Raw genomic sequence first — 25,562 nt, 5'->3', positions numbered from 1 at the left:
AGAGGGTAATGTTGTTGTGGACTTTCAAAAGGCATTCGACACAGTGCTACACCACTGACATGTGAGAAAAGTTGGAACTTGTGGAACAAAAGGAGAAGTAGGAACTTGGATACAGAATTGGCAGAGTAATAGGTAACAGTGAGTAATGGTTCGTGGTTATTTTTTGGGCTGGAGGAAGGTTTGCCTTGGAGTTCTCCAGAGGTCGGTATTGAGACCCTTGCTTTTCCTGATACATTAATGATCTCAATGTGCAGAGGACAATGTCAAAACTTGTAAACCCTGTAAACTGTGGGGAGGACAGTGTAGAATCCAAAAAGGACATGGATAATTCAGTGGAATGAGCAGATAAGTGGCGGATGAAGTTCAGTACAGAAAAGTGTGAGGTGATTCATTTCGGAAGGAAGAACATGTAGAGACAACATAAAATAAGGGGTACAATCATCGCCAGATTTCCCCCTCCCCATAGCGATCATTGTCAGCATTCTGCAGCCCCCCCCCCCCACATAACCCCTGCCGTCCCCAATCCCCGACAAACATTGCCGGCATTTCCTCGCACCCCCACCATCGCAGAGGTAACACCAGCATTCACCACAACCACCACAAACAACAATCATCAGCAGTATTCCTCTCTCCCAACAATCAGTTACAGCCATATCCCTGCCTGCACCCACCAAAATTAATTGCCGTCATTCCCCCGCCCCTTGACAATCATTGCCCGCATTTTGCCACCCCAGCAATCATCGCCATAATCCCCTCCGCCCCGACTATTAATCCCAATAATCCACTCCCCCTCGAAAATCATCATCAGCAACCTCTTCCCTCTCGACAAAGACGCCGGCATTACCCCCCCCCCCTCCCCCCCCCCCCCCCCCGACAATCATCTCCAGCATTCACCCCTCAACCCATGACAAACAATCGCCAGCGTTTCCTCCCCCGCACCACTGCAGAAGTATCACTGGCATCCATCACCCCCCCCCCCCCATGCGGTTTCCGCTCTTCTCCTCACCCCCAACCACACATAAATGAACTCCGCCCCAATGGGGCTCCCATTAGCAGTGACCCTCTGCAGATTCGATGGGCCAAATGGTCTCCTTCTGTACGGCTAAGATTCTGTGATTCTGTGATATTTCCAAATTAGAATCATGTGTGGCTTGGATGGGAACATGCGTTGGTTACCCTTTTCTTTCCAGGTACTAAAGATTGTGGTTTGGAAGGTGCTGTAGATGGAGGCTTGACAAGTTGCTGTAGTACATCTTGCATATGGTACACATTGCTGCCACCATGCCCTGCTGGTGGAGAAAGTAAATGGACTCCATCAGTTCCAGGTGGCAGCTCACACATTAGGGATGGACAATTAGGGATGGGCAACTTTTATGACCTCCTCGAGGGTCATGAGGTAACCATTGCTGACCTTCCTGTGGGACTCCTGGAATATGAGCTTCCCAGGTCAGGGGCGGAGGTCACCCAGCTGGAGCTCGTAATAGATTCCACATAAAAGCCGCTCGGGCACGGCCTGGGGAGGTTAGTTCTCCCAGCAAGGACTGGACTCGGAGAGAGTTGCTGCCATAGCAGAATAGGGTATATAGTTTAATGAACCTTTCTTCCACTACCGCTGGCGTCTTCAAGTTACTAAAACAACAAATGGTGGCCCTGCCAGCAATGCTTGCACCCCATGAACAAAAAATAAATGAACATTTCATTCCATAGGAAGTGCATGTTATCCATTGTATGAAAGAACGTACCTGAAGGTGGTTTATCACAGTGGGTGGCTGGTTTAGCACAGTGGGCTGAACAGCTGGCTGGTAATGCTGAACAAGGCAGCAGCATGGGTTAAATTCCCGTACTGGCCTCCCCGAACAGGCGCTGGAATGTGGCGACTAGGGGCTTTTCACAGTTACTTCATTGAAGCCTACTTGTGACAATAAGCGATTGTTATTATTATTATTAAGGTGACCCACATCATACCAGTGAGGTTAAAAGATAAATATTGAACTTCTGGTGGCGGCTATGAAGGAGTAAGTCGTACATTTGGTGGCTCTTGTTGGACTTTTGGACCTTTTTCCCCGATTTTCTACCGGACCTGAATTGGAAAACTGATGACAGAGGTATTTGTGTACTGAATTCCCATATCGGTGCTTGGAGAGAAGGACTCGAAGTGCTTGTAAAGGCAGAAACAGAAAGACAGAGAAGGCGTGGGCTGAAGCTGCAGGAGGAGACACTATGGCGGAGGACCGGACCTCTGGTTTGTCGACCCAGCGGTCAACGGAGCACCTGTTGCTAGTTATTCAGGAAGGCTTTGCTAAGTAGAAACGGGACTACTTGGACCCGATAAAAGAGTCAATTGAGCGGCTGGAGCTTAGATTGGACGCCCAAGATCGGGCGATCCAGAAAGTAGAGAAAGCGCTGGCTGAGCAGGAGGAACATCAAACTGCGGTGGAGTTGGAGGTGGGGATGCTGAGAGACCAGCAGAAAAGATTCCTGGAGAAGGTGGAGGACCTAGAGAATAGGTCCCGCCGGCAGAACTTGAGAATCGTTGGGCTCCCGGAGGGGTCCGAAGGAGCGGACGCTGGGGTATACATAGCAGGTATGTTTGAGAAGCTGCTGGGGGAGGGGCCATTCTCCCAACCCTTGGAGGTGAACAGGGCTCACAGAGCGCTCGTGAGGAAGCCGCGAATGGGAGACCCCCCGAGGGCAATGGTGATGAAATTCCACAGGTACTCAGATAAGGAGCGCATTCTACAGTGGACCAAGCCGGCACGGAGCTGTAAGTGGGACAACAGTATCCTGCGGGTTTACCAAGACCTGAGTGTGGAGGTGGCCAGGAGGAGAGCAGGCTTCAACCAGATTAGGTCGATCCTTTTTAAGAAAAAGGTGAAGTTCGGACTGTTGTATCCAGCCCATCTCTGGGTCACGCATGAGGAACAACACTTTTATTTTGAGTCGCCTGAGGACGCGCTGGACTTCGCAAAAAGGAAAGGACTGGTGGTGGACTGAGAACTTTTCAATTTTGCTGCAACGTTCTTGTTTTTTTTTTCTGTTCTTTTTAAAAAAAGGTTTCTCGTTTTTGTTTTGTGGAAGCTGTTTGTAATGTCTTTTGCATTGATTTGGGACCAGCGGTAGAGCTGAGTGTGTTAAGGTTTTCATTTGCACTGTTGGCGGATGGCAGTGTGCTTGTTTAGATCTTGGTGTTTTTCTGTCGGGCAATTGTGCGGGGATTGTTTGATGTTGGAGTATGTTTGTATGAGCGGGGGGGAGGGTGGGGAGAGAACAATAGGTGGGAGACTATCCGGAGCCAGGGATGGGGGCCAGCAAGCTAGCTGGGCGGGCTAGCTCACGAGAGCGCAGTGGGGGTGTGCATATGTTCGGTTTATTAAAGGGGTTGGGTTACAGAGTGTTGTTGCTGGGGGGGCGGGGGAGGGGGGGTAAATGTTCTGCTGACGAGGGAGGGGCTTGGGCTAAGGGACAGAGAGGAGGTTGGGGGCGGAGGCTGCCTGGGGGTGGACCGGTTGAGGTGCGGCGCATGGGCTGGAGGCAGGCCAAAAAAGGAGATGGCTGATCGGCAAAGGGGGGGGGCAATGATCCCCCCAACTAGGCTGATCACCTGGAATGTTCGAGGGTTAAATGGGCCGGTCAAGAGGGCACGTGTGTTAGCGCATCTTAGAGGACTGAAGGCGGACGTGGTAATGTTGCAGGAGACGCATCTTAGAATAACTGACCAGATTAGATTGAGGAAAGGCTGGGTCAGTCAGGTCTTTCACTCCGGACTAGATTCAAAGACTAGAGGGGTCGGGATCCTGATCAATAAGCGGGTGGTGTTTGAAGCGGGTAGAATAGTCTTGGATGTGGGAGGACGGTACATTATGGTCAGTGGGAAACTGGAGGGGGAGCAGGTGACATTAGTAAATGTGTATGTGCCAAATTGGGATGATGTGGAGTTTATAAAGAGGATGCTGGGGAAGATACCGGACCTGGACTCGCACAGGTTGGTCATGGGAGAGGACTTCAACACACTTTTTCAAAAAATATATATTTATTAAAGTTTTTTAACAACACAATTTTTTCCCCTTACAAACAATAACCCCCCCCCGCCACCACCACCACCGTAACAAAATAACACAAAATCGCACTGAGCAAGATATATACATGGCAAAATGGTATATTTACATAGCTTTATACACTGGCTCTCGCCCGCACGTGCCAGTTTCCCCCACCCTCCATGTTATCTCCTGCTCATCCATCCCCTCAAACAATCTCTCGTCCTCTCGCCCCCCCCCCCCCCCCCCCCCCCCCCCCAGGGTTGCTGCTGCTGCTGACCGACCTTCCTCTAACGCTTCGCGAGGTAGTCTAGGAACGGTTGCCACCGCCTGTAGAATCCCTGCGCAGACCCTCTCAAGGCAAACTTAATCCTCTCCAACTTTATGAACCCGGCCATGTCGTTTATCCAGGCCTCCAGGCTAGGGGGCTTCGCCTCCTTCCACAATAGCAAGATCCTTCGCCGGGCTACTAGGGACGCAAAGGCCAGAATTCCGGCCTCTTTCGCCTCCTGCACTCCCGGCTCATCCACTACTCCGAATGTTGCTAGCCCCCAGCTTGGTTGACCCGGACTTTCACCACCTGAGATATTGCTCCCGCCACTCCTCTCCAGAACCCCTCCAGTGCCGGGCATGACCAAAACATATGGACATGGTTCGCCGGACTCCCTGAACACCTTCCACATCTGTCCTCTACCCCAAAGAACCTACTCAACCTCGCCCCCATCAAGTGCGCTCTGTGTACCATCTTAAATTGTATCAGGCTGAGCCTGGCACATGAGGAGGAGGAATTAGCCCTACCCAGGGCATCAGCCCACAAACCTTCCTCGATCTCCTCCTCCAACTTGTCCTCCCATTTACCCTTCAACTCTTCTGCTAGGGCTTCCCCCTCTTCTTTCATCTCTTGGTGTATTGCCGAAACCTTGCCCTCCTCGACCCATACACCCGAGATCACCCTGTATTGAATTTCTTGTGCCGGGAGCAACGGGAATTCCCTGACCTGTCGCCTCACAAAAGCCCTCACCTGCATATATCTAAATGCATTTCCCAGGGGTAACTCAAACTTCTCCTCCAGTGCCCCTAGGCTCGCAAATGTCCCGTCAATGAACAGGTCCCCCATTCTTCTAATCCACGCCCAATGCCAGCCAGTCCATCTTCCCCGGGACAAACCGGTGGTTACCCCTGATCGGGGACCACACCGAGGCTCCCACTGCACCCCTGTGCCATCTCCACTGGCCCCAGATCCTTAACGTTGCCGCCACCAGTGGGCTCGTGGTATACTTTGATGACGAGAACGACAGCGGTGCCGTCACCAACACCCCCAGGCTCGTTCCTTTACAGGACGCCATCTCCATCCTCTTCCATGCCACCCCCTCACCCTCCATAACCCACTTGCGGATCATCGCCACATTTGCTGCCCAGTAGTAGCTCCCGAGGTTTGGCAGCGCCAACCCTCCTCGGTCCCTACTGCATTCCAGGAACCCTCTCCTTACCGTCGGGGTCTTATTCGCCCACAGAAACCCCATAATACTACTACCTACTCTCTTGAAAAAGCCCTTGGTGATCACGATGGGAAGGCACTGAAACACAAACAAAAACCTCGGAAGGACCACCTTCAACACACTTATTGACCCTGGCTTGGACCGGTGAAGCTCGAAAACGGGCAGGGTGCCAGCAATGTCAGCGAGCGGCTGAGGAAATGTATTCAGAACTACCTGCAGGTCAACGACACGGGGGAAATTTCAGCAGCGGTGGTCTGGGAAGCACTGAAGGCAGTGGTCACAGGGGAGCTGATCTCAATACGGGCCCATAGGGAGAAGGTGGACAGGGAAGAGACGGACCGACTGGTAAAGGAAATACTACAGATCGATAGGAGGTATGCGGAGACCTCAGAGGCAGGGCTTCGAAGGGAATGGTGGAGGCTACAGGCGGAGTTCGGCTTGTTAACCACAGGGAGAATGGTGGAGCAGCTGAGAAAGGCGAGGGGGCGATCTATGAGCATGGAGAGAAGGCCAGCACAATGCTGGCACAGCAGCTTGGAAAGAGGGAGGCAGCCAGGGAGATAGGGAACGTAAATGACGGCGATGGGAAGCTGATTGGAGATTCAACAGGGGTGAATAAGGCGTTTAGGGATTTCTACAGTAGGCTGTACAGGTCGGAACCCCCTACGGGGCCAGAGGGGATGAGGCACTTCTTAGAGGGGCTGAATTTCCCAAAGGTGGACGGGGAGCTGGTCGAAGGGCTGGGGGCCCCAATCGGGTTGGAAGAGATAGTGGAGGATCTGAAGGCCATGCAGTCGGGTAAAGCCCCGGGGCCAGACGGGTACCCAGTGGAGTTTTACAAAATGTTCTCTGGGATATTGGGGCCGGTGTTGATGAGGATGTTCAATGAGGCAAGGGAAAGAGGGGTGCTGCCCCCGACGATGTCACAGGCCACAATTTTGCTGATGCTGAAGCAGGACAAGAACCCGGAGCTGTGTGGGTCCTACAGGCTGATATCCCTGTTGAATGTGGATGCCAAATTGCTGGCCAAAATTTTATCCTCCAGGATTGAGGATTGTGTTCCGGACGTTATTGGGAGGACCAGACGGGGTTTGTTAAGCGTAGGCATTGGTGGCCAATGTAAGAAGTTTGTTAAACGTGATCATGATGCCCCCGGACAATAGGGAGGCGGAGGTAGTGATCGCAATGGTGCAGAAAATCCTTTTGATCGGGTAGAATGGGATTATCTGTGGGAGGTACTGGCACAGTTCGGATTTGGACGGGGCTTTATTGACAGGGTCCCGTGGTGGTGGCAGCCCTGAGAGTCTGGGGGCAATGGAAGAGTCATGTGGGAGCAGAGGGAGCATCGGTCTGGTTCCCAATCTGTAATAATCACCGGTTTGTCCCGGGAAGTATGGATGGGGGGGTTCCGGATATGGCGGAGAGCAGGGATTGAGAGGATGGGGGACATGTTTATAGAAGGGAGCTTTCCGAGTATGAGGGCGCTGGAGGAGACGTTTGGGTTGGCGAGGGGAAACAAATTCAGGTATCTGCAGGTGCGGACTTCCTACGTCAACCTTCCCGCTCCTACCGCTAAGGAGGATTCCGGACAGGGTAGTTTCCAGAGGATGGGTGGGAGAAGGGAGCGTCTCTGACATTTACAAGGAATTTATGGGGTCAGAGGAGATGCAGACCGAGGAGCTGAAGCGCAAGTGGGAGGAGGAGCTGGGAGGAGAGATAGAGGATGGTCTATGGGCAGACACGTTGAGTAGAGTCAATGCATCCGCAACATGTGCCAGGCTCAGCCTGATACAATTCAACGTCGTTCATCAGGCTCATATGACAGTGGCCCGGGTGAGCAGATTCTTTGGGGTGGAAGACTGGTGTGCAAAATGTGCGGGAGGACCAGCGAACCATGTCCACATGTTCTGGACATGTCCGAAGCTTAGGGGATTTTGGCCGAGGTTTGCAGATGTCATGCCCACAGTGTTAAAAACAAGGGTGGCACTGAGTCCAGAGGTGGCGATTTTCAGGGTGTCGGAAGACCCGGGAATCCAGGAAGAGAAAGAGGCAGACGTTCTAGCCTTTCCTTCCCTGGTAGCCCAGAGACGGACATTATTAGCTTGGAGGGACTCAAAGCCCCGAGGTTGGAGACCTGGCTATCGGACATGGCTAGCTTTCTCTGTTTGGAGAAAATCAAGTTCGCCTTGAGAGGGTCACTGTTAGGGTTCGCCTGGAGGTGGCAACCGTTCGTCGATTTCTTCACGGAAAATTAATCGTCAGCAGAAGGGGGGGGGATTAGTTTAGCTTAGAGTAGGGGGTTAATAAAGGTGGGACCTGTTGGGAAGGGAGACGGATTTTGCACTATGTTTATAGTTTTATGTACATTGTTTATTTTGTTGTTGCAATACCAAAAATACCTCAATAAAATGTTTATTAAAAAAACCAAAAGATAAATATTGACTTTTAAAAATTTGTTTCTTCGTTTGTTCAATCAGTATTTTATTCTCGGCCACATTTTGGACCTCTGATTCCATGAGCTATAAAGAGTTTACAGCAATATCTGCTTGTCCAAGGATTTATGACAAATTGTAGAGGGCACAGCTGCATATAAGCACATTAATTCTCTAACTGCAAGATTCACACACCTCTTCACATTCTGTCTTAATGAAGTCAGTTCATCATTTTCTTTTCAGTTCCTTGTGGAGGAAATCTCACCGAACGAAAGGGAACAATTCTATCACCGGGCTTTCCTGATCCTTACCAGAACAGCCTGAACTGCTTATGGAAAATTACAGTCCCTGAAGGAGCTGGCATACAGGTATCTGATTAATATTGTACAAAAGGGAATCGATTTCAAATGTGTCAGCAAGAATCTGCCCACTCTTTCAAAATGGAGAAGCCACCAAAGTCCAAGTCCTGCACTGAACTACTCCCATTTTATGTTTGCAAAATATTACCAAGCACCTACAGTGCAGAAACAGGCCATTCCGCCTACCCCAACAAGGCCTATGTTTGGCACCATACAAACGTTCCTTTTTACACCTAAACCCCATCAAAGTATCCTTCCATTCCTTTCTTGCTCATGTACATAGTTAGGTTTCCCTCGAATGTGCCTATTTTTTATTTGCTTCAACTATTGCCTGTGATGGTAAGTTCTATATTCTAAATACTCTCTGGGTAACGATGTTTCTCCTGAATTCCATATTGGTGACTATCTTATATTTGTGGCTTATTGGCAGGAAATGCTGAAAATACTCATCAGGTCAGGCAGCATGTGTGGAGAGAGAAACAAAGTTTACATTTTAGGTTGATGGGTGTTTAAAAAATCCAAACCAGAAAAAATGCAACAGGTATAGAGGCATATAAAAGGGGTGGAGAATAAATGGGAAGGTCTGTTTTGAGTGGAGGAAAGAGTGATTAAATGATAGTGCAAGTCAAAAGAGAATTATAATGGGACAAGTAAAGAAAGAAGAGATGGATATGGAGGAGGTGTAATCAGAAATACTAGAATCAATACCAGCATTTATTGCTGAAAAAGGAGTCCTAATTTTGGCTGCATTTTTGTTGGATATGTGGGGCGGAATTCTCCGCTTGCCGACACCAAAATCGCATTCGACGATCGGGCAGAGAATCCCTTTTGACGCCAGAATCGGGGGGGGGGGGGCGCCGCCTGTTTTCGGCTGCTCCACCCCCTCCAAAGTGGCATCATCAGTGAGTACACCGCACACTCCACCCCCGATGGGCCAACTTCCTGATGGCGTGGATCACTTGTGGTCTGAGTTTTCATCAACCTCGTGTGGCGGCTGTGGACTGTGTCCAGCGCTGCCACAGTCGGGTGGGGGGGGTGGGGGTGGGGGGGGGGTGGGGGGGGGGGGGCGTGGGGAGAGCTGTTTCATTGTCCGGCAGGGCTAAGGGCTACGGCAGGGGCTGGGGGGGACTGGTGGGGGTGGTCCTGGGGTGTCGAGGGGGTTACGGGGGGACACTATCTGGCAGGCTGGGTCTGTGTGTGGCCGGCACCATGTTGTACGGCGCGACCGCTGCAGGTCTCCGCCGTGCGCATGTGCAGCCATGGACCCAGCATTTCTCCGTCTGTTTCTGTCAGGAATGCCGGGGTTTCACATGGCGCGGCTGCTAGCCCCACACGGGGCGGAGCATCGGTGCGGGAGTGACACCGACCTCTTCATCGTAAGACTAGACACATGCTCTGGACATAGCCTCAGAATCGGGAATGCAGCCCATGGTATATTCATTGTTTCAGCTTTGTTCCCCTCCTTCTCATCTCTTTTTCCAGTGTGTCAATAACTTTATCAAGCTCATTTTCTGTTCACACCATGAAATTTAAGATAGCGGGCAGTAACTTTCTCTGAGTGGCAATCAGTGTTGGGTTGCCACATAAAGTCCAGTTACCTTTGAGGATTTTATGGCTGTTGAGGCTGACCTCCCGACTCCCGATTCAGGCCGGGCGAGATCCAGGCTTCACAGCTATCCTCGAAGCCCAACTTCACAGGCTAGCTCCATTGAATTGAAGAAGGGCTCGTAGAGAGGAAGTTTACGCTTCTGGGCAATTGCTGTGTAAACCTCACATGTGAATTCCCAAGACGGTTCTTCAGTGTATCTTTGGTGTCCCACTCAAGCTGCACAGGGGATCCCAGATGTACGGCCATTAACTTTGTTTCAAAGGTTGAGAGGGGATCTGATAGAGGTGCAGATAGAGTGAATTGGAAGGCACTTTTACCATTAGTAGAGGGGTCAATAACCAGGGTCATAGATTTAAGGTGAGAGGAATAAGGATAAGAGGGGAGTTGAGGAGAAGCTGTTTCACCCAGAGGGTGGGAGGAGTCTTGAATTTACTGCCCGAAAGGGCGGTTGAGTCAGAACCTCTCAACATTTAAGAAATATTTAGCTATTCATTTGCACTGCCATAACCTCCAGGGATTTGGGCCAATTGCTGGAAAATAGAATTAGTGCCATCAGATCTTTGTTGACCGGTGTGGACATGATGGGCCAAATGGCCTCCTTCTGTGATGTAAGCGTCGATAAGTTAAATAATAATAACCTTTATTGTTAAAGTAGGCTTACATTGCAACGAAGTTACCATGAAAAGCCCCTAGTCGCCACATTCCAGCGCCTGTTCGGGTACACCGAGGGAAAATTCAGAATGTCCAAATTGCCGAACTGCACGTCTTTCGGGACTTGTGGGAGGAACTGGAGCACCGGGACGAAAAGCACGCTGACGCAGGGAGAATGTGCAGACTCCGCACAGACAGTGACCCGGCCAGGAATCGAACCTGGTACCCTGGCGCTGTGAAGCCGCAGTGCTAACCACTATGCCACCGTGCTGCTTTCTATTTCCTGCCTCAGATTTCCAGCATCCATAGTACTTTGCTTTCGTATCATATTCATGGCCCCTTCTTTTGACTTCACGATGTATACCTTGTCAATAAACATTTTTATCATGTCATTGTTCAGTCTTCTCTTTTCGAGAGAATAGAACTGTGGTGGTAGGTATTAGGGGTAATACGGTACACCACGTGTCGACAGGCTATTGGTGGAGGGATGCCAGGTCCTGATAGGATCTGCCACCTACTGGACTCCACCCAGAAATGCTGGTATAAGAACCCAGCTTTTCCCTCCATTTCCCTCAGCAGCTGCATTCTGTAACCACGCTGCTGGGGATAAAGTTCTGCTTAATAAAGCCTTCAATTGACATTACCTCAACCTGCCTCGCGTCATATTGACGGTGCTACAAGAACCTCATCCTGTTCAATCTTTCCTATTATTTATAACTTCTCAATTCTATTATCATTGGAGTACTTTTCTTGCACCTGCTCCAGTGCCTTTACACAATATGAAGTCCAGAATTATTGATCATACTCAAAAAGTGTGGCATTCTGAAGATTCCATACAAATTTAATATAAATTCTCTGCACTTCAATCCTATCCTTCTAAAAATGAACCATAGTGTTTTGTTTGCTCTTTTAATGGCTTTGTTAATCTGTGTCATTCGTTTTAGTGATTTATCGAGTTTGCTCCGCCATTCAATCATGGCTGATATTTTCTCATCCCCATTCTCCTTCTCCTCATAACCCCTGATCCCCTTATTAATCAATAATCTATCTATCTCTGTCTTAAAGACACTCAGTGATTTGGCCTCCACAGCCTTCTGCAGCAAAGAGTTCCGCAGATTCACCACCCTCTGGCTGAAGAAATTCCTCCTCATCTCTGTTTTAAAGGATCGTCCCTTTAGTCTGAGATGGTGTCCTCTGGTTCAAGTTTTTCCTACAAGTGGAAACATCCTCTCCACATCCACTCTATCCAGGCCTCGCAGTATCCTGTAAGTTTCAATAAGATCCCCCCTCATCCTTCTAAACGCCAATGAGTACAGACCCAGAGTCCTCAGCCGTTCCTCATACAACAAGCTCTTCATTCCAGGGATCATTCTTGTGAACCTCCTCTGGACCCTTTCCAAGGCTAGCATGTCCTTCCTTAGATACGGGGCCCAAAATTGCTCTCAATACTCCAAATGGAGTCTGACCAGAGCCTTATACAACCTCAGAAGTACATCCCGGGTCTTGTATTCTAGCCCTCTTGATATGAATGCTAACATTGCATTTGCCTTCTTAACTGCCGACTGAACCTGCACGTTAACCTTAAGAGAATCATGAACAAGGACACCAAGTCCCTTTGTGTTTCTGATTTCCTAAGCATTTCCCCATTTAGAAAATAGTCTATGCCTAAATTCCTCTTTCCAATGTGCATAACCTCACACTTTTCCACATTGTATTTCATTTGCCACTTCATTGCCCACTCTCCTAGCTTGTCCAAATCCTTCGACAGCCCCCTTGCTTCCTCAATGGTATCTGTCCCTCTACAGATCTTTGCATCATCTGCAAACTTAGCAACAGTGCCTTCAGTTCCTTCTTCCAGATCATTGATATATATTGTGAAAGGTTGTGGTCCGAGCACAGACCCCTGAGGCACACCACTAGTCACCGGCTGCCATCCTGAAAAATACCCCTTTATTCCCACTCTCTGCCTTCTGCCAGTCAGCCAATCATCTATCAATGCCTGGATCTTACCCTTAACACCATGGGCTCTTAAGTTATTTAACAGTCTCCTATGCCAAAGGCCTTCTGGAAATCTAAATAAATCACGTCCACTGGTTCTCCTTATTCTGTTTCTTCTGTTTCTCTACCCCAATTAGACATTTATTTTCAAAGGTGTATGTGCCCTTATTTGTTGTTCAAAAATGTACTATCTCATACATACAAGTTAATTATATGCCCATCCTGCAGGAGGGCCTTCCTCTCTTTTGTTACAGTCTTCATCTGGAGCCTCTAATTTGTTGACATTTGCACATTTTGAAATTGCACTTATAATTCCTGAATCAAAACTGCTTATATAAATTGTGACTAGCAGTGGGTCTCAATTCCAATTCTTGCAGTGTGTTACTTCACACCATTTTCAAATCAAAGTAATTATCTTAACTCACCCGTCATCACTCTTATCTGCTTTGTACCCAACCTGTTTTCCATTCTGCCTCTTGCCCCCTGAATCCACAATTCTGATCTTAGTCATGAAACGTCCACGTGGTACCTTATCAAAACCTTTTGAAAATCCAAATATATTATGCCTACTTTGTTACCCTTGTCTACCTTTTCTGTTACTTCTTCAAAGAGTTTAGTTGGGTCGGTCAAGCATGGTCTTCCCATTTCACATCTATGCTAACTGCTCTTCTTTGTGAGCTTCTGGATGTTTTTCAATTGCATAGGGATTGAGAAAGTATTCCATTATCTTTCCGACCACGAATGTGAAGCTAATTGTTTTGTAATTCCCAAAGATTGTTCTATCTCCTCTTTTGTGCATCGGTGTATCATTTACTGCTCACCAGCGCTTTGACACTATTCCCTTTTCCAATGAAATTCTGTACATATATAAAGACGTCTTTCATATTTATTTCCCAATGTCATATGGATGCAATACAGCCAGACCCTGGGGTTTTACTAATGCATCAATTCTTCTCCTTTCTTGGCTTTATATCTTTATATATCTTTTCATCCCTTTTTGCAATGGCAGACCCACTATATTAGTTTCCCCGGTAAATATTGAGACATAGTAGTTACTTAATATTTGTGCAATTTATTAGAGTGTAAAAGTAATTTAATTTTGAGAAAAAATATAATGCACAAAATTGAAGCTTTGAAAAGAAATTCTCACATGATTTACAATAGAAATGAATACACATTGTGCAGATTTGTTAACGAGAGAGGCTTATTATCTATTTTTTTGAAAGGAAGCCTTGCCTTCAATCACCTTTTGATTAATGAGCTTCACGGTTATTCTGTTCTGATCTGCTAGGATGTCGGTTGACTTAGGTATGAATCATTTCTTTGCCCATCACAATCTGATGTGGTTCCAAATATTGGAATATTCTTGAAAGCAAAATGTCAGCTGTTCACCTTCTCTCCAGTGCCACAGTGAGATTACCCAGCGTGTGCATGAAGATAATGATCAGGGATGTCCCAACTTCAATCTCACTTCAGAGCTGAAGTAATTGGGAACCAACTGACTAAGCGAGTCTAATCACTAACTTGGGATGGTTCTGCCAGTTTTACACCAATAGTTACTCTGAAAGAGTTGGAAGAAATAAGAACACCTCTAACTTCAGCGTTAACTATTTTAAAGACCCAGGCCGAGCCCCGCACAGGACACCACCCACAACCTTGAAGACCCAAGGACAAGGGGACTCCCACAAAAACCTCCAGTGGATCCTAACCCCCCCCACCTAATAACCCCACCCCCACCATGGTATTATGGTATTCCCCACTCCTACCATGGTATTTCCACCTCACATCCCCCACCTGTACGGGATTTCCCCATCCCTCCCTCGAACTGCCCCCGCACCCCCCCCCCCCCCCCCCAACACACACTTGACTGGTCACAAATCTGAGCAGCTCCCCCCCCACCACAAACATAACAACCCCCATCTTCCCCGACCCAACCCTACACCCCTGACGCAACCTGTCTCCCTTGATGTTTGACCCCCCCCCCCACCACCAGATGTCCACTCTGCTTTATTTGCCGCTGGATCCGGGTAAGTGCTGCTTTAATCTCACCCAGCCTGAGTCAGGAAGGTCAGGTGAGACAGACACTTAAGTATTTAAGTGCAAGCAAGTGAGTACAGAACGGCAATCTGCCGCGGATTGCCACTCCAGGGTAGTTATGGTCCAATATCTTTGCCGGCTTGTGTGAGCTTCAAATAGCATCGCTGATACTGAGTGCTGCAGGACAGCCATCTCCTTCAGTTTTTCTGAACTGGGTATAACGTATTGGAAAATAAATATATCTTTCTGGGTGAGATTTGAAATTAAAAATTGCCTTTGGCTGTATCTTTAGTTTGAATCAAAGTCCATTGCTGAATGATTACAGTAGCATCATCTGAAATCATGAAGGTCATAAAGCTACCAATGATGTGGGGAATTTCATGTAGTACCTATTTAATTTCTGACATTATAGTCAGGCCTAGAAGGAATTGTGTGTAAACTTTAATGCCCTTTACTCGATTAGTTATCTCATGCATCGAGAGGAGCAATATGAGAGTCCGTTTTGCTGAAGGTTTTAGCTTTTTGATATAATTTCATTAATAACTGAGAGAGTACCAGTCATGCCATGTTGTGACCTTACAGAGTGGTAAAATGAGTCCAGACACAAAAGTGGGACTGATTTAACATGATTAAACAGTCAGGATAGTACAACTGAGGAGATGTTATCACTTTCAGAGAGAGTATTCGGATCATTTAATTCCAAGTGCATTGATACACCACCATCGTCAGACTTGCCCTGTCACAAATCCTAGAACTTCAGCAATGTAAATCCGATAAATGGGACATTCCAAATATTTTTTATTTAAACTCATCATCTGATTTTGTCAGGCATTTTGCATGCAATACAACACCGACTTTAACAGGATAAATACAATGGATGTAGGTAGGAAAGCAATGCATTTGCCTCCTCGCATTTTGACTTTACTACAAGTTGAGTCCACCAATTAATGAATACCACATCAATTTCCATTGAATATTCTCAGCATACTTGAGCCGAAATTGGCCTATTGTTGCAACAGACTTCTTTTTGTAATCACCTCTATCACATGGCCTTGCCACAAATGCGTGATTCTCTGGCCACATCCGCCCGGTGACGGAGAAACCCGCCCGAGGTCAATGGACTTCTCCATTGTCCGCGGCTCGCCCGCTGCATTCTTGCAGCTGGCGGGGTGGAAGAATCCAGCCCAAAGTTCGCTGCTGTCCAAGACTCAGCTCAACTTACTGTTAAGAATTGAGTTTGCAATGACAAGATTTGGCTGTACATATTTATAGTTTGCAGGAGTCCTCATTCTTCCCAATTTACTATTGAACGTTAACCTAACTAAGTTTTTAAAGCTTTTTAAAGAATGTGAGGGGACTTTTGAGCCCACATTAGCTGTCACTAAGTACGGCGATGTAAGTGGAAAATATGCAAGAATCCGGAAATGCAATTCCTGCTGGCGAGATCGCGTTTTCTGATTTTCCAAATCCTTTGCCTGTGGCATAACGGGAAATCCACCATGAAGGTCAGGAACCTGGGGCGTCATTCTCCGACCCCCCGCCGGGTCGGAGAATCGCCGGGGGCTGGCATGAATCATGCCGGTTGCCGAAGTCGGCGGTTGCGGGAATCGTGCCATGCCGGTTGGTGGGCCCCCCCGCTCCATTCTCCGGCCCGGATGGGCCGAAGTCCCGCCGATAAATTGCCTGTCCCGACGGGGTGGATTAAACCACCTTTTGAACGGCGGGACAAGGCGGCGTGGGCGGGCTCCGGCGTCCTGGGGGGGGGGGCGCGGGGCGATCTGGCCCCGGGGGGTGCCCCCACGGTGGCCTGGCCCGCGATCGGGGCCCACCGATCCGCAGGCGGGCCTGTGCCTTGGGGGCACTCTTTCCCATCCACCTCCGCCATGGTCACCACCATGGCGGAGGCGGAAGAGACTCCCTCCACTGCGCATGCGTGGGAAACTGTCAGCGGCCGCTGATGCTCCCGCGTATGCGCCGCCCAGGGATGTCATTTCCGTGCCAGCTGGCGGGGCAACAAAGGCCGTTTCCGCCAGCTGGCGGGGCGGAAATTCCTCCGCCGCCAGCCTAGCCCCTCAATGTTGGGGCTCGGCCCCCGAAGATGCGGAGCATTCCGCACCTTTGGGGCGGCGTGATGCCCGTCTGATTGGCGCCGTTTTGGGCGTCAGTCGGCGGACATCGCGCCGTTTCGAGAGAATTTTGCCCCTTATTTCAATGCAGTAGCATATCACTGGCAAGCCCTACTGCCGGGATGCCCCCCCCCCCCCTCCCCACATTGAATATTCATCAGTCACTAGCGTGACATCACACTGGCACGATTTACAACAGCTGTATTAAACTTAGAGCCTGGCGACACCACCTTGAAAGGGCACATCAGAGGTGCAAGTTTAAGTTTTCATCGCCCCCCAGGGTGCCAGTTTCAGATGGGGCACCGCAGAGGATGCGGGGACCCAGTTAAGTTCAACTCGGGGCCCGGGAGGTGGGTGCCGTATCGACATTGCGGGGGTGTTGGGTCACTCTCAGACCTCCATTGCTGTGAGTTCCTCAGTTTAAAGGTCGGTTTGCAGGCAGCACTTTCCGTGCCTTCCTTGCTGGGCTCGAGGTAATATAACCCCTGAGAGATTGCCCTTCTAGAGTGGCAGTTGAAAAGTGGGTGGGAGGAGGTGAATCCACAGGCTCCACATAGGGGGCTACTGTGAGGTCCCTGGGCGTGGTGCCATTAAATGCGAGGCTACATGGACAGAGTGAGGGACTCTGATAACGGGTGTTTTCCAGCCTCATGAGGCCTGCAGACCCTGTCACAGGGGGGAGGATGAGTGCAGTGCGAATGAACCCCCACACTCAGGACGCACTTTACGGCCAGAGAGCATGAGCTGTATGGATGTTCAAGGCCACTGGTTATGGGGGGAAGGCTATCAGGGATTAGTGTGTGTGTGGCTGGCTGTTCAAGTTGGAAGACACATTTATTTCACAGCCCTTGAGAGCTGGGGACATGAAGATGCTCTCCATGGATGATATTGACATTCTAATTTCAGTCTTCACAATGCATCAGGTGTGCCTCACCTACCACAAGGGGAAGCCATTTGGCGAATCAGCTCCCTGACCCTCCCTTGATGAGTCAATTGTGCCATTTTAGCTAACATTACAATGCATGAGTGTGCCACTGAGTGGGACTATGGCGATTTTTATACATTTGAAGAGATTGTCCTTTTAAGTTTTTCTTTATTTATTTGATTGAGATTACTTGGTTGTTTATGTTGATCAAAATAGTTGGGAGCCTAGTCCCCATCGGTAAACTCCAAGGCTCCAGTGAACTCCGACTCCAGTAAACTCCGATCAGTAAACTCAGATCTACATAACGGAGATGTGATACAAATGTGACCCCCAATACAAGGCATTATGGTAAATTTGCTCATCAGTCAAGGGGTGATGCGGGGCAGCATCTTGTTTCCCTGTGAAGTTAAAAAGCAGCTCCATTGAATGCACTTAACTACCTCACTCCTCACTCATGGCGGGGCTACACAGACCGCAGAAGCTCTCAAAGATTGAAGCGTTTCATTCAGGTAGAGTTGAGAGGGGCAACTGTGAGGACGTGGCTATTGTGTGACAGAGAGGGAGTGAGGCTCAATAAAAAGATGCTCACATAGGTGGGAAGCGCATGGGTGAATGTCATAGACCCTGAGAGGACTTCGGGTCAGAGCTATATCACGACACTTCATCTCTCATTTTGACCAGTGCCCTGCAGAGGAGAGGGAGATGGGACCTCGGAGGAGACACCACCGGCCATTGGTGTTCCTATGTAGAACTTCCTACGTCCAGATGTCAGAGGTTCAGTGCCGGAGAACACTGTGTCTGTCCTGGGACTTGGTGGACCACCTGTGCCAGGTGATGCAAGTGTTGGTACCACATGGACTTGGAGGTCACACATCACCCTTGGCCTGAAAGTTACTGCCACTCTGAACTTCTTAGCATGTGGCTTGTTTCAGGGCAGCATGGGTGACCTCTGTGGCTTTTCCCAGTCTGCAGCACACAAGTGCATAAGGGAGCTCACAGCTGTGCTCTTTGCAAGGGCCCACGCGTCCATCAAATTCCCTTCATGGATACAAGACTCATCTGCATCAGAACATGATACAGGCAACATCACAGACTTACATCTAACCCATAGCTACAAAACGACAGAAGGAAGAACACATTATCCCGAGAACCCCAGAACTAAAGGGGAAATTGACTGACACTCAGCGCAAATTACATTCTCCTCCAAGCCCAGACCAGAACAGACAGCCATGAAGTAACTACAGGATGACGAGGGGGGAACAGGGCAGCACCAAACCTCAAATCTCAACCCAAGGCCTCCCATTGAGGAAAATTAAGGATACACCCATCACAGGAGCAGCATGATACTGATCACTGACCCCAGAGCCAAGCCTGGCCTAACCCAGCACCTTCATCAAATAAAACATCAGGATAAATGAGCCCTGAGGACCAGCAGTCAAAGAGGGAGACCCGTATCAGGAGAAAGGACTGACTCCTCCCGAAATTCTCAGTCCTCAACAGAATAACACACCATCAGCCTGGGCCTGAAAGAAGGAAAGACGTTAAACTCAAATGAGAGACTAATTCACACTGGGGGGACCTTGCTTGAACATAGGGAGGACAGAACTGATCCTACCAACCCCTCCCCTCCACCCCTCACCCCTCTCCGACTCTGCTCATCCTCCCACCAAGGATACAGCAGGGGGGATGTCCCAGCCAGCTCAGCCATTTCCAACCCCTCTTGACCAACATCAGGAACAGGACAGTACAGGACCTGGGGTCGGGAGGTCAATCCCATCCCCGATCTCGAAGACTGGATTAAATACTCTCCATCGACAGTCTCTCTCTGCAATAAGAACCCCCTAGTGCACCTCCATCTCCTCGATATCTCCTCGCAACTCTTAAAATTGTGCTTTGATTGCCTGCACCGTGGAGTCGAGACATTCAGATGGATTAATATCATCCTAAACAGCCATTATCTGTCGGTATTCATTCAGGGCGGGAGACCTCCCAAAAGTAGCTGCGCCACTGAAGACAAGAAAGCACCTGGGGGGCTCCAATCCCCTGGGAGACACCCACGAGTGCCATTCTGTCTGGTCCCCATATGTGGAGAATAGCACTGAAGGCGCTCGCCCGAGGCCTCCAAGGCGAGGGAGTTAGATCCCATGCCTTGGTTAGATTTCAGGAATGGATCTTCGAGTGAGACTAGCTGTCTCACTCTCATATGTAGATTTGCCAGAAAGTGACCCCGCCCATAATAGGCAGGATTCACAATGCGTCACCTCGTGAGATTGCGTTAGACCTCGAGAAGCTTGGTGAGCCAGGTAAATCCAGAAGAGGGATCTCCCAGCATCTGCCGGTCACACCACACTGCTTTTTGGGCGTAATGCAGTCAGTAGACCTCGCCCAATATCTTCACACCCTCAAAATGTAACTCACAAAATGCTGTTTTAAATTTTAAAAAACGGTCCTTTCAAAATGGCCATTAAATAAATGTAAAGCAAGGCAACTTGGAATAACGATTTCAGAAATGTAAAAGTGCAGAAAAATAAGCAATGTGTATTTATGGGGAAGTAACTGCATGTCAGAGCACGATTTATAAAGCTGCTGTACTGCTCATAGACCCTATCGATGAAATGGATGTAGCCACTTTGAGAATACCTAATGAACATTCAGAGCAGATCATCAGAAGCTCTTCCTTGACATACCATTACACTCTGAATCACTGATGTTAAATACATGCCAGGTTGCTCAGGAAACTAACATTTATCTGTTACAAACATGAAAGGGAATGAAAAGATAAGGCATGTTTTCAAAAATACAATAATTTGTTCACAATTATTGAGATCAATTCTAATCTAATTTTCATAATCATTGACCCTGCTCCACCTGATCAACTTTGCACAGTAATTACAGATCCATTATCTGTTCCAGAAGTTTAGCATGCTGAATTCTTAATGCAGCAATGTATGCAGAAGGCTTTTGAAATCGAGATATTTATTCCTGTAAAGGAGGTCAAGCACAGTTACTTCAACTAAATTAGTCATTGTTCTTTAAAACAATTAATTACCAAACAATTGATGTAAAGAAAAATCAAATTTAGCCCAAAAGTCACCTCGGCATGATAGCTTCATCTTATTTTGTTTAAAACGTGTATTCATGTAAATTAGAATTATGGCCTAATTAACTGTCCTTTTATAAAATCGTAATTTATTCCGGTTCTGCGTTGGCTCAGTGGTGCCTGCTTATTGAATTCTGGTAATGCCCCGAAGTTATTCCCAAAGGCTTTCCCAGATTTGTTATTCCTTGATGCGAAGAAAAGTATTTCAATGGTGTTTTCTCTTCCTTCCTGAAGGCAGCAACTCTTTGTCGTGTTGGGTGTTCCGCTATACAGATGAACCAATATGGTTGTAGATGGTACAACTCAGTTATATTACTCTTAAAAACAACATCTGTAAACTTATGACTGTGGTTCGTAATTTACCCGTTAACCTGTGGACCCAGCCCTAACACTATCTTAGAGAGGCACTCAGCACATGGTGTATGTCTGACTGGCGCGCCGTGAGCTCTGTGCCCTGAGCTTCCTCCTGCTGGAATGAGCGGGAACTGTGGTGTTCCCCGTTTTATAGTGCGTGTGTTCTCACTGGTGGTTGGCTGTGATGTTGCGTGTGTGTTGATTGGTCCGTTGATCTGTCCATCAGTGTGTATGTGTGTTTGCACCATGATATGTTTATCTGAATATCATGACATCCCTCCTTTTTTACAAAAATATGTGCCTACGTGGTAATAAATATTGGTGTGTACTGAGTGCAGCTGAATATGTGTGTGCAATATCTACAACATGTACATGAGGCTAAACTATATACATAGGAAGGTGTCAGATGCAACGTAGCAATGAGGTTGTAGCATAAACAAAACAAGGGCAATCATCAAACATCGAAAACGAACTCCTGTAACGACAAAAAGAGAAACACATTAACATTGTGGCATAATACTGTAGTGAGTCCAATGTGCAAACAGGCTCATAAGTCCAGCCTAGTAGGTGGGCGACGAATTCGGGTTGACCGCCTCAAGGGTGGGTCAGGATCCACCGGCTGAGGAATGGGCCTGGCCACAGGCGAGAGAGGAATAGGCATAGTGGCAGGAAGCTCCACAAAGTCGACATCAGGGACAACAGGAGGGTGTGGCACCGGTGCATGATCATGTAGCGAGCGCGGAAGCAGCCGAAGGGCCCGCTGATTACGCCGGCGAATGGAGCCATCAGGCATCAGGAACGAGCGGGGAGGCACGCGGCGGAGAACTTCGGCAGTTGCCGACCAGCCACCCACTGGTAGGTGGATGCGGACGTTGTCTCCAGGCGCCAAGGCAGGAAGATCAGTCGCCCGAGTGTCATGTGCCACCTTCTGCTGAGCACGCTGCTGTCGCACCCTCTGCAATACTGGAGCATGGTCAGGTTTAGGAACATGAATGGACGGTACAGTGGTCCTGAGGGCGCGACCCATCAACAGCTGGGCTGGTGAGAGGCCAGTGGACAGTGGGGCCGAGCAATGGGCCAGCAGGGCTAAACATAAATCCGATCCGGCATCAGCAGCCTTGCAGAGGAGCCGCTTGACGATATGGACGCCCTTTTCTGCCTTGCCATTTGACTGGGGATGCAGAGGGCTGGATGTCACGTGTGTGAAGCCATACGAAGCGGCAAAAGAAGACCATTCTTGGCTCGCAAAGCAGGGCCCATTGTCCGACATGACGGTAAGCGGAATCATGGCGAGCGAAGGTGTCTTTGCATGCCCTGATGACAGCTGACGATGTCAAATCGTGCAGGCGTACGACCTCTGGATAATTTGAAAAATAATCAATTATGATGATGTAGTCCCTGCCGAGCGCATGAAAAAGGTCCACACCCACCTTCGCCCAGGGGGACGTTACCAACTCATGGGGCTGAAGCGTCTCAGGGGGTTGCGCTGGCTGAAACCTTTGGCAGGTGGGGCAGTTGAGCACCATGTTGGCGATGTCATCGCTGATGCTCGGCCAGTATACAGCTTCTCGGGCCCTCCGCCTGCACTTCTCAACCCCGAGATGGCCTTCGTGTAATTGTTCGAGGACCAACCTGTGCATGCTGTGTGGGATCACAATCCGGTCCAGCTTTAGGAGATCACCGTCAATGACGGCCAAGTCGTCCCGGACATTGTAGAATTGTGGGCACTGTCCTTTGCACCACCCTTCCGTCATGTGGTGCATCACACGTTGTAGAAGGGGGTCAGCTGCAGTCTCCCGGTGAATACGGGCCAGACTTGCATTATTAGCTGGCAGATTGGCCGATGTGAAGGCCACATGCGCTTCGACCTGACATACGAACCCCCCCGATTCGGGCGGTGTGCTCACTGCTCTGGACAGGGCATCCGCGATGATGAGGTCCTTTCCCGGGGCGTAGACCAGTTGGAAGTCGTACCTCCGTAGCTTGAGCAGGATGCGCTGGAGGCGAGGGGTCATCTCATTCAGGTCCTTTTGTATGATGCTGACCAGGGGGCAATGGTCGGTTTCCACGGTAAACTGAGGGAGACCATACATGTAGTCGTGGAACTTATCTATGCCGGTTAATAAACCCAGGCACTCCTTCTCAATCTGCGCATAGCGCTGTTCTGTGGGGGTCATGGCCCGTGAGGCATAGGCGACCGGGGCCCATGATGCAGTGTCGTCCCGTTGCAGGAGTACCGCCCCAATGCCGGACTGGCTGGCATCAGTCGAGATCTTCGTATCTCGAGAAGTGTCGAAGAACGCCAATACCGGCGCTGTGGTGAGCTTAATCTTGAGCTCCTCCCATTCCTTCTGGTGTGCAGGCAGCCACTGGAACTCCGTAGTCTTCTTCACTAGGTGGCGAAGAGCCGTTGTGTGGGAGGCAAGGTTGGGAATGAACTTCCACAGGAAGTTGACCAGCCCGAGAAAACATAGCACTGCCTTCTTGTCTGCCGGCTGCAGCATGGCTGTAATCGCTGTCACTTTGTCTGCATCCGGACGCACTCCTGACTGGGATATGTGGTCCCCCAGAAACTTTAGCTCAGTTTGGCCAAAAGAACACTTGGCTCGGTTGAGGTGCAGGCTGTGCTCTCGTATCCGAGCAAAGACGCGCTGGAGATGACTGATGTGCTCCTGTGGTGTGGTGGACCAGATGATGACGTCGTCAACATAGACGCGCACCCCTTCGATGCCCTCCATCATCTGTTCCATGATTCTGTGAAACATCTCGAATGCCGAGATGATGCCAAACAGCATTCTGTTGTAGCAGAACCTGCCAAAGGGAGTGTTGAAGGTGCACAGATTCCTGCTGGACTGATCCAGTTGAATCTGCCAAAAACCCTTTGAGGCATCAAGCTTTGTAAAAAATTTTAGCCCGGGACATTTCGCTCGTGATCTCTTCCCGTTTGGGTATGGGGTAGTGTTCCCTCATGATGTTGTTGTTCAGGTCTTTCGGGTCGATGCAGATCCGGAGTTCGCCAGAGGGCGTTTTTACGCACACCATGGAACTGACCCGGGAAAGCACTCCTTGGTCCTGGAGATCCTGCAGCTGCTTCTTGAGGCGGTCTTTGAGTGGTGCTGGGACTCTACGAGGTGCGTGAATGACCGGGGTGGCGTCCGGTTTGAACCGTATTCTGTAAGTGTAGGGCAGTGTGCCCATGCCCTCGAAAGCCTCCTGGTTGTGGGCGAGGAGCGAGTGGAGCTGTGCCCTAAAGTCTGCATCCGGGAAGTCGGACGTGCCTTCTGGAGACAGAGTGTGTACCCACTGAACGAGGTGGAGAGCCTTGCACGCCTGTGTGCCTAGCAGAGAGTCCTTCGAGGATCCAACTATCTCAAAGGACAGTGTGGCTGTGTATGCATTGTGTGTAACCTCGAGATGGCAGGATCCCATGGCCGGGATAACATTTCCGCTGTAATCGACCATCTGACAGCGGGATGGCCGAATCAGTGGTTTGACCTTCAAGGCATAGAAGGCTGACCATGCAATAAGATTGGCGGAGGCACCAGTGTCTAAACGGAATGTAATTGGTGGTCGGTTGACCGTTAGGGTGGCACACCATTCATCACCCGGATTAACGCTGTTGACTGGCATCGGCTGGTGGGTCCTACTTGGGGACATCCGATTCCTGTCAATGACCGCATCGCGGAAGGCTTCCCGGTCGTCAGTATCACCGGTCTGTACGTCGTCAGGTTATGACTCGGTGTCTGGAGGCTGAATGGCCCGCACGTCTCTGCGAGGCTGGCGGAATTGGGGAGCGTTGGCAGGTTGAGCTGCTCGGCAGCAGGCAGCGTAGTGTCCCATCTTGCCACAGCTGAGTCATTGTCGATTCTTTGCTGGACATTGCCGCTTTAAATGTACGGAGCCACAGTTGCCGCACGTCGTGACATCATGGCGTTCATTGCGCCACCGCGCATGCGCAGTTCGGTCCTGCGTAGAGCGCGCCTGCGTGTCACGTCCCTCTGCGTCGACGTCTCTTTTGGCGCGTACAAGCGCGGGAGGCCACGGAAAGCGCGCGAAATGGCCGCCCTCGTCCGGGCTGCGGGCCGGAAGGAACTCGATCAACTGGACCCGCTCGGCCTCGTAGGACCAATGCCATGCCGATTCGGCCGCCTGGAATTGGGAGTACCGACTGGACGCGTTTTCATGGAGGACGCAGGCTTCGATGACAGTGGCTAGGGTGAGGCCCTTAATTTTGAGAAGCTGCTGGCGTAGGGTGTCTGAGGTGACCCCAAAAACTATCTGGTCCCAAATCATGGAATCGGAGGTGGCCTCATAGCCCCAGGACTGCGTGAGGATACGGAGGTGTGTCAGGAAAGACTGAAAAGGCTCATCCTTATCCTGCAGGCGCTGCTGGAAGAGGTACCTCTCGAAGCTCTCGTTCACCTCGACGCTGAAGTGT

The 25,562-nt window shown here is 49.6% G+C and overlaps 1 protein-coding gene across 1 annotated transcript in view; it reads left to right on the top strand.

Moving 5' to 3' along the window:
- csmd2 (CUB and Sushi multiple domains 2) overlaps positions 1 to 25,562 on the top strand; it is a 995,459-nt gene that overhangs the window by 650,249 nt on the left and 319,648 nt on the right. Inside the window, exons 31-32 of the mRNA XM_072502405.1 lie at positions 8,209 to 8,333; positions 19,828 to 19,848. Of these exons, the coding sequence (XP_072358506.1) occupies positions 8,209 to 8,333; positions 19,828 to 19,848 (146 nt within the window). The remainder of the gene's footprint in view (positions 1 to 8,208; positions 8,334 to 19,827; positions 19,849 to 25,562) is intronic.

The sequence above is a fragment of the Scyliorhinus torazame genome, chromosome 1 (genome assembly GCF_047496885.1).
Source record: "Scyliorhinus torazame isolate Kashiwa2021f chromosome 1, sScyTor2.1, whole genome shotgun sequence".
NCBI classification, from domain to species: Eukaryota; Metazoa; Chordata; class Chondrichthyes; order Carcharhiniformes; family Scyliorhinidae; genus Scyliorhinus; species Scyliorhinus torazame.
The sequence above is the reverse complement of the archived record's forward strand: the minus strand, read 5'-3'. Positions and strand labels throughout refer to the sequence as shown.